Source organism: Ursus arctos, unplaced genomic scaffold (assembly GCF_023065955.2).
Source record: "Ursus arctos isolate Adak ecotype North America unplaced genomic scaffold, UrsArc2.0 scaffold_33, whole genome shotgun sequence".
NCBI lineage: Eukaryota > Metazoa > Chordata > Mammalia > Carnivora > Ursidae > Ursus > Ursus arctos.
Genome location: NW_026623019.1, coordinates 4,686,643 through 4,696,103, shown reverse-complemented (window position 1 = coordinate 4,696,103; position 9,461 = coordinate 4,686,643). Strand labels below are relative to the sequence as shown.

The 9,461-nt window shown below is 52.6% G+C and overlaps 1 protein-coding gene across 1 annotated transcript; it reads right to left on the bottom strand.

Moving 5' to 3' along the window:
* Positions 1-1,152: 1,152 nt before the first annotated feature.
* LOC113270234 (spermatogenesis-associated protein 31E1-like) lies at positions 1,153-8,650 on the bottom strand. The gene is made up of 3 exons (XM_026519382.2): positions 8,604-8,650; positions 4,106-7,664; positions 1,153-1,233 (listed from the first exon to the last, which is right to left on the bottom strand). The coding sequence occupies exons 1-3, from the start codon at positions 8,648-8,650 to the stop codon at positions 1,153-1,155; spliced, it is 3,687 nt and encodes a 1,228-aa protein (XP_026375167.2).
* Positions 8,651-9,461: the final 811 nt, after the last annotated feature.

Here is a 9,461-nt window from a genome sequence, read left to right as displayed (position 1 = left end):
ATACTATTGATCGGACATTAGAGGCTCTCCAGGGCCACTTTCCATAGTTCTGTAATTCAATAACATGAGAAAGTATCACCAAGGGAACAAATTTCATAACATTAATAACATTAATGGCTATGATTCCGTGAAATATTTTACTGCCTGAGTATGTTTTTTTCTTAATTAAAAAAAAATGCACATCTACCCACAGAACTGACGCCAACTCATTCCCCTCTTCTGAGAGAAAGGATTGTGATGTTGTCACCCTTATGGGTGACCTGAGAGATTTAACATGTATTTGACATCTGTTTATTATACAGATCTTATCAAGTCAAGGGCACCAGGATTCTTTTGACCAGTGGGAGATATGGAGTCTCAGCTAAGTGCCCAATTTGCAAAATACTAGGTAGATGGTGAGATCTTTATTATTATAATGAAATGCTGATTAAATGTATACTTTCTTTAACAGATGTTAAAATGCCAATTCCCAAGTAATTTAATTGAGGTAATATATATGTCAAGCACCAACTAAGTGAAATATTTTGTAAGATTTCAAAATTATTTTAAACAATGTGTCCTTTTTTTAGCCTGATAATATAAAACAGAGCCTGACTTCCTGAGTCTTAGAAAATGAGCATTCCTTAGGATTATGCAAAATATGAAACTTTCTGAATTGTCCAGAAGTTTAAGCTACCTTAGCTGAGCATTAGGATTTTTTTCTTATTCTGGAGATATACATGATATCATCTAAGGATATTACCATATTTTAAAAGGAGCCCCCCCCAAAAGATGTAATTATTTCATGTTATTAACAGTAAATATAAGCAAGCCAGAGGATATAATAGAAATATTGCCAAAACTGCCTCATTTCTAAAACAGCTTCATGTGTTTGATACTGTGAATTGTTTGATTTAAAAATAAAGCCTCACAACCCTAACACAAGCTGTTCTGGGCCAAATAATGTGCTGTCCATACAGCGTGAGTCAGACGCTTCTTGGCCGGTTCATTCCGTCCTGCATTCCAGTTTCTCTAGGCCTCCCTACATCATTTCCAACGTGAAGAAGTTGCTTTGAGGGTAGGGACTTGTCCCTAACAAAATAAAAAATGTGACCCCTGATGCCGTTTTACTAAACAATAACTAAAATTGGACAAATAAGAGTTCTTCCCTCATTAGACGATGGCAAAATTTTGTTCGTTTTCAGTTTCTGATTCTTTAAACTGTGGGTCGGAGCTCAAGCTGATGAAAATTTTCTGTGAAGGAAAGGATTTTTCAGGTTTACATGGGGAATCTACGTCTTTTTCATAATTAAAACATACACAAGCATTTTCTCTGGGGAGCACAGCTGCAGATACTCCCCTGCACTGCCAATTTGCTAAGTGGCTTCAGATCCATGCAGGGGCCTGTCACTGGGTGGCTACTCAGGCCCCTAAGAATGGAGGTGAGGCCTCTGTTCAAGGTCTGTCTTTGGTGTCTGCGGGGCACTGGGAGGCCTCTGTGTGAACTATGCGGATCTGTGTGTGGGTCTCTGTATTCAGATCTGTTTCTGAGGTGTCTCTGTGTGAAGTCTCTGTGGATCTCTGTCACAGGTCTCTGTGAAGTCTCTTGGTGTTAGCCGTTGTGACAGTTTCTGTGTAAGATCTGTGAGGGAGGTCTTTGTGGATGATCCCTGGATATGGTATCTATGCGGGCTCTTGATGTTGGCCCCCGTCAAAGGTCTCTGTGTAGGGTCTGGGTGGGCTTTGTGTGGATCTCTATAAGAAGTCTTGGTGTACGTCTCTGTGGGAAGTATCTGTAGGAGGTCTCTGTCAGAGGTCTTTGTGTGGGATCTTGGTGTGGGTCTCCGGGAGAGGTCTCTGTGTGGAATCTCTGTGTGGGTCTCCGTCAGAGGTCTCTGTGTGGGTCTCCGTCAGAGGTCTCTGTGTGGGTCTCCGTCAGAGGTCTCTGTGTGGGTCCCTGTGTGGGTCTCCGTCAGAGGTCTCTGTGTAGATCTCCGTCAGAGGTCTCTGTGTGGGTCTCCGTCAGAGGTCTCTGTGTGGGTCTCCGTCAGAGGTCTCTGTGTGGGTCTCCGTCAGAGGTCTCTGTGTGGGTCTCCGTCAGAGGTCTCTGTGTGGGTCTCCGTCAGAGGTCTCTGTGGGTCCCTGTCAGAGGGCTCTTGGGGGTCTCTCAGCGTGGGGCTCTCCCTTTCTGGCCTCCTTGCACCGTCTGGCAGGAGAAGGGCAAAGGGACTTGCTCCTTCCTGTTTCTGGCTGTTCCACCAGCATCCTGTCCATAGCACTTCTCCCGACAGGAGCGTGAGGTACACGTCGGGCTCCCCAGATCCCAGAACTCACCTCCGGTGCCACTGGGAGGACCTAGCAGCAGCCAGACTCAGGGACCCTGCTCTGGGTCACCCTCTTCTGAGCTCCTGAGGGCCCGGGGCGCCCTCTGTCCTGGTCCCGCCTCCCCTGGGTCCTGGCTGCACTGTCACTGCTGGGCCCACCCTGGGGGCCTAGAGGCAGGACCTGGCTCCAGAGAGAAGCAGCGGCAGAGCAGGCCCGTGCCCACTCTGCCCTGCACCCCGGGTCCCCTCCCACATGTGGGGTCTTGACAGCGTGGGGGCAGAGCCATGCCTGCTGCTATCTGGATCAGGGGTCCCTCCTGGAACGGGACTCTCCACCATGCGAGTGATGTGTGGGGGGGCGCCCAAAGGATGATGTTGGGCTGGGAGCAGGGGGGTCCCTCCTGGACTGCACCCTCATTCTGGACAGGTCCCTCCCAGCCGGGTGTGGGACAAAACCTAGCTGATGGACTCCTCTCCCTCCCGGCTCTGGGGTAACCAAGATGGGGAGCCAGGCAAGACCTGCTAGGTGACCCAGGCCAGTCTCTTGGCCTTTGAGTCCCCACCAGTCCCCTGGGAGTGGTCTTTGGGCCACACATGCTAGTAAAGGTCATAGACTACAAGTCTGTCCCAAGGCCCCGACCCCGTGCAAGCTTATCAAATTGTGCAGAAGTTAACCTTCCCTGCCCAAAAGGCCTTACTGCCTCTGGGCGCCTGGCCCTCTGTGTGGGAGCCTCAGGTGGCTTCTCTCCACCTGGGCTGGCAGCTGGAGTGGGGTGAAGACCCTGAGGGGAGAGCCATGGGGCCTCCGACTTATCTGGGCCTGTAGGTGGCAGTGGGACACCACGGGTCCTTGGTCGTCACACCAGGTATGGGCACAGAGTCCCTTTGCCTCCTTCCTGGCATCCCAGCCTAGGTGCAGTGTCCCCCTGCCTCACAGACACACCCCTCCTCCATCCCCCAGAAGGTGAACAGGGCCTGTCGCTCCTCTGGGGCAGGGCAGACTGGTCCTAGTGGCCTCTGTGCTCCCTACCTGCACACCCTTGGAACCGAGTCTGCTCCTCCCTTGCTGCTCCAGAGTGTGAGAAAGGAGAGGGGTGACACTGAGCTAAGAGGGGCTCCAGGCTGATGTCAACCCAGCTTCATCAGGGAGAGATCCTGGGCTGGGGTCTTGTTCATCTTGTCCTAATGATGATGTCACGGAAACCGAAGGCGTGTGTGGGAGGGGATGGGGGTGTACCACCCTCCCTCCAAGGCCCCATCCCTTTCTGGAAGCCAAAGCAGGCCCTTGGGGAGAGCAGACCCTGATCCTTCCCTTCCCCCCAGCAGGGCACAAACAGAGGCCAGCACCTCTCATGAGAAAAAAACATATATTTGGGGGAAGCAATAACAATTGTGGTAGGAAGACTCCATTAGCACACAGTGGATGTGCTAATGTGAGGAACAATAGGCTTTCTTTGTATATACTCAATGTTTTCTTGAAGGAAAACTTTCCTACCAGGAAAGGTCTGAGAAGTATACTCTGCCTGATGGGATGGGACACATTTTTGAAGACTGCGTGTTGGGTAATGGTGAGCATGGCCTGAGGCACCTGCCACTGTGGGCCTGTGCTGGCTGGGTCTGCCTAGGGACCCCAGCTCCCTGGGTAGGCCTTCCCACCGGCTGTCCCTGTCTCTGGTCCGCTGGCTCTTGTTAGGGCAGCTGTAACCCTTGGGGGTGGCTTCCTGATTGGAGGCTGTCTCTCTCATCACTCTCCTCTGGTCTGGGGAGGAGAGAACCCTGTGGTGGCAGGACTGCCCACGTACTGGGGCCTGGAATTCTTTGTGCTGATTTATCCCTGAGGCACGAATTCCTTGCTGAAGTCCCAATTTCTCCACCAGGATTCGTCCCACAGCTGTCACTATCGTCTGAGCTTCAACAGCCCTGCTGTCCGTAACCGATCTGCTTCTGACTGGTACCTGGCTCTGGGCAGGGACTGATGCAGATGTGCATTTTTGAAGGGGATCTTCCAGTCCTTTGCCTTTTCTATTGAGATTAAGGTACTGTAGGAAGTTCCTCATCCTTTTTCTAAAGTGGCTTTCTGGAAAAATCTGTCTGGCTGGCATGAGCTGGAGGTATTTGCTCCCAAAGCTCTCTCCTGTTCCTCTGACCTGGGGAGGGTGGCCTGTCCCACTAGCTTGGGAAGCCCTGATTCCTGATGGTTCTGCAAACCCTTCTTCATGCTTTTCTGGTCTGGGACTCTTCTGGTCCTCTGTCTCATCAGTGGAGTCACTCTTGTTCTGGCTTTCACATGGCTCCTCAACTTTTGGTATGCTGGGCTCCTGCTGCCCCTCACTGCTCGGTCCACTTGATCTAAGGTCATGTGGCACCGGGGAAGCTGGTGTATCTCCACTGGCTCGTTCCCTCTGGGAACAGAAGGGTGACTTGTAAGTGGTGAGGGTGTCTGCAGCAAGGAGAGCATTAGTTTGAGTGTCTTGCAGGATCACATTGGTGTCACGGTCTTGGACAAACATGCCAGTGGCAAAGTCTGGAAGGAGGATGTCCCTGGGAGAATCTTGAAGCAGCACACCAGTGGTATGGCCTTGAGGCTGGTTCTCTGACTCTGCCTTCTCTTGGACCTCAAACTTACTAACCTTTGTTTTAAGGCTTGGCTCCTTTGGATCTTGGGCAAGCAACTCTGTAGGTGGTGAGGGGCTTTTACGAGTGCTTGGAGATCCTGATCTCCTCAGATCCACATAAATGGTTTGGTTGTTCGCCAGAACACTGGGTCTTAAGATGACTTTCCAAGCAGGGGTCTTCTCAGCCTCCATCGCCTCAATGGCCACTTTAGCCCTTGGAGGTTGGGACTTGAACTTCATTTCTAGTATTGCTACCTTGTCTGGTGAGGCCCGACCCCCACTCTCCTCCTTTAGCTCACTCCTGGCCAGTACTAAACTTTGGCTTGGTTCCAAGTTGTCTTTCTTGGCCCCCATAACAGTCTTGCTCTGTGGGGTTCTGTTTATTAGGCTGAGTGTGGAGGTCCAAGAAGGTGATCTGCCTTCCTGTCCTGATAAAGGGGTCTCCGAGGACTCATGGCCATCACCAGGTGAGGTCCCCCCCAGGGCCTGCTGGATTTCCTCACGTGTGGGTGAGGGAACAGGCAGGGGACTCCCTGAGGTGGGAATGGACTCTTCTGTTATCCCCTTCCCTCCTGGATGGGGCTGAGGTTTTCCTAAGAACTTGTAGAACTTGGCTTTCGAGTGGGCCCCAGATACAAAGGTGGCTGAGCAGGGAAAGGGGGACTGGGAAAGGGACAAGGGTTGAGTTTCACATAGCTTGAGATCTATGGGCTCAGAGCCTTGGAGAGGGAGGTCCCACCTATGCCTCACCCGAAACCTTATGATGTGTGTTTCCAGCCTCTGTTGAGTGTAAGGACTAAGGAAGGACAGCTCACGGGAGGTGTTTACGCTGGGTTTCTGATCGTTCGAGGATGCTAGATTTCTGATTTCCATGTGAGGGTGGGACTTGGGCAAAGCATGGTTGGCCATAAACCAGGATCGACGCACACTCACAGGGATCAGACCCTCATTGATCTGTCCCCATTTCCTGTGCAAATGAACCTTTAAGATTTTTTCTAGATGTTTCTTACCTGGGCCCCTGGCTAAGCATTTTCCTGGGTCACTCTTCAAGGTCCTTATCAAGGGTCTTTGTAACTCCTTCTCAGAGTTGGTTTCTAGAAACTTCACTGGGTACCTGGCTGAGACCCTGGAGAGATCTGTTGGGGTCCTCTTTAGACATTGCCGTAGACCCTTACCGAAGTTCTTCTCTAGTTGGGATCTTGCTTGACCCTTCCTATGGGAATTTCTAGGGTACCTGGACCTGGTCCTCCGTGTAGCCTGGCTGCTTTTGCCTTTAAACACAAAGGGCCTTGAAAGCCTCTGCTTTCCCTGTGCATGACTCACCCCTGGGAATTCATCCTGAGGCCATATCAGTTCCAGAGACAGTTGAATCCTGTGGGGCAGGTTGCTTTGCTGTTTATCCCTGTTGAGCCTCCTTTGAAGTTGTTGCTTCTGGAGATTAAAGACGATAAAGTCCCCCTGAAAGGTGGAAACTGACCTGTCAGCCTGGAAGGCCTGGTTGTCCTCCAGAAGCTGGGGAGGCTCTTGGCTAAAGAATTTCGGAGATCTTTTCATCATAGCAGGTAAAGTCTTCCCCCTTTCTTGTTGCTTTGGCAACGAGGGCCATTCCAGTTGTTGAATTTCTTTTGGGATGAAGAATCGTGTCTTCTTCTGGGATGAAGGGCAAGGTACCCCACAGGTCCTCCTCTGGGATGGGAGAGAAGGTGGTCTGATTGGGACAGAGGGTGCAAGGTGGGCCTGGGGCTGGGGCAAGTTTAGTGTCGAGGGTTGGGGTTGCATTCCACAGCAGAACAAGGGTGGGGCGTGGGAAAACCGTGAAGATATTTGATCCTGGATTAGAACTGGCAAGCTATTAGAGATCCCGTTGAATAAAACAGAGGGAATCTGTAGTGAAGAAGAGCGACTAGAGACCAAGGCAGTGGCCACCAGGGACTCACTGTGCAGAGAGGGGAGACCCCAGAAGAGCTGGCTGCATTTCTGCTTCAAGCGGTCTTCCAAGACCTTGGGGGATGAGAATGGCTGAGGACCAGCCAGCTGCTCTGGTTTGTTGTTCATGTTCCAGAAGGATTGAGGGGTGGCGGTGGTCTGCTTAGCACCCAGCAACTTCTGCATAGTCCCCAAAGAGCTCATGTGGTCATCTGGGCACCACTGTTTGACAACTGACCCACCCTTTTCCTTCTCCTTCCAAGTCTTCAGTTCTACCCTTTTGGTGATTAGTATCTCAAGCAGCTTCTGGACATCCGGATTGACAAATGAGGGGTTAAGAGTCTCTATCTGCTTTGTAAGGCCACCCCAGAACGAGGCCTCTGGTGCATGGCAGGACACGTGTTCTTGCTGGCACTTGTGCTGTAATGAGCTAGGCAAGAACAAGGACTTGGTACTTTCCCACCACCAGGAAAAGGATAAAATGGGGTAGCTTGCATGGCCAAGGCCTGAGATGGATGGAATGAGAGATGCCAAATAGGAATTACATGGAAGTAAGCTCTTTCTGACTGTGTCCAGTAGGATTTTCTTTAAGTTAGATTTGTCTTCTTGAGGTCCTGCTGGCAGGGGGGAGGCCAGAGGTGGAAGGCCTCCTGTCAGAGGAGCGGGGGAAGGTGACGGGGCCACGGTGGGAGTAGCATCTTCCACAGGCTCCCTGCATGGTTGATGGGCTCCAGCAGGCGCTGCTTTGCGCACGTGCCCAGTGGCTGCTTGATGTAAGAGCTGATGAAAGCCCCCCTGGTCAGCGAGCTTCCCCAGATGGCTGCAGGGAACAGGAGGTATGAGCTGCAGCCAGGAGCAGCCGGGGCCAGGAGGGTGGGCCCCACGGCCTGCCACGCCCCCACACCCACTTCACAATGCTCCCGCTGTCCCTCACCCCAGGGCTTCAGCCACACTCTGTCCCCATGGCTCCTCCCAGCCCCCACACCCACTTCACAATGCTCCTGCTGTCCCTCACCCCAGGGCTTCAGCCACACTCTGTCCCCATGGCTCCACCCAGCCCCCCAGAACAGCCCCAGGGTGCCTGCAGCCCTGGGGTCACACCATAGACTCTAGGAGAACCACCCAGGAGAGAAGGGGGAAGATTATTTACCTTTGCAGAAGGGAAACCAAGCTGTGAACCTCTTTCAGTTCTTTCTGGAAATTTCTGCAAGCTGGAAACAGGAGACTGGGTCACAGATGAAGGCGGGGGCCCAGGGGTCCTACAGGAGGCTGGGTGCAATGTCCCTTTAGGGGAGACCTTTGGGGGATTAGACTCGGGAGCCCCAAACATCACTGTCCAGGGCCACGTGCCCTCACAGTGATGACAAGGCTCATGATGGGGATCGCTTTGTCCTTTACAAAGTGCTTCCCCATTCATGTCCTTGCTGGGGGAGAAAGGAGCGGGTCGCCTCCTCACAGAGGAGTGAAGTTGGACAACTTGTCCACAGTTGGAGCCGGAGGTCCCACCTCCCCGAAAAGGCCCTGTGGCTCCTGCTGGGTGACACCCGTTTCCAGCACCTTGGGGCTTCGTTCTGGCCCAGAATCTGGGGAGCGTCCGGGTTCCGCTCGTCCTCCCGGGAGCCCCCCCCTCCCCCCGCCAGGGCTCCGTTTCCTGAGGGACAGGCTCAGACCCTGGTGTCCTGGAGACAGTGGAGCTGGCCCCTCGGAGCAGGGGGGACGGAGGAACCGGGGCGCTCAGGGCTGACTGGCAGGCGCTCACCTTTCAGAGTTTGGTTTTTCTTTTTGCTGCTGCTTCTCCGTCTCCATGGCTCCACTTGAGGCTGAGATGAGAGAACACGGGGAGGCTGGGACCCCCACCCCCAGCAGCAGATGCTCGCTGCTGCTGGTGAACAAGGTGACTTCCTACATTTCACTAAGGGGGGGCTGTGGTTTTCCTTTGTTTTACTCATTTCCTTTTCAAAATGGATAAAAGTGTTTTCAGTTTTCCTTCTTTGAAGAATGTACAGAAGGATTTTCTACGTGAGAAATTTGTCACTATTACTCTGCTCAAGAAACACACACATTCCCGGACCTGTGGGTGCCTCTGAGCTGCTTCACGTAGGACCCCGCTTCCCGAGGCCAGAGCCCCACTCCAGCCGCTGCTCGGGGCCTCTGGCTCAGCACTGCCCTCAATCAGCCCCGACAGAGGAACATTCCCTGAGACACCTGCCCCGGGAAGGTGGCTGGTGAACCTGTGCTCGGGGGCCTGACCTCTGCTAGAGATGCCGCTCTTAGCTTCTGGTAGTTTCTGGTCCTCGGCCACTGGTCACTGTGTTTGGGACGTTGTCCTGGAGCTCTCCACCACACCTGGACCCCTGGCCTGAGATCTTCGGGTAGAAATCCTTGTGCCCCTCTAACCCCTGCCTAGTCTGGCTTGTCCCTTGATGGACGGTGTTCTATTCGTTCCTATCTCAGGAGTCTCTCCAGTGATTCAGGAAAATGGAAATAGTTACAGAAAAGAAGATAGAATCATTCCCTGCTGGGTCTGGGCCAAGGGTTCCTTACCTTCCTGCTGTTTCTGTGTTTCGTCCGTGGTGGTAAGGATGCATCAGGCTGGAAATAGGAGAGTAATAGAAAA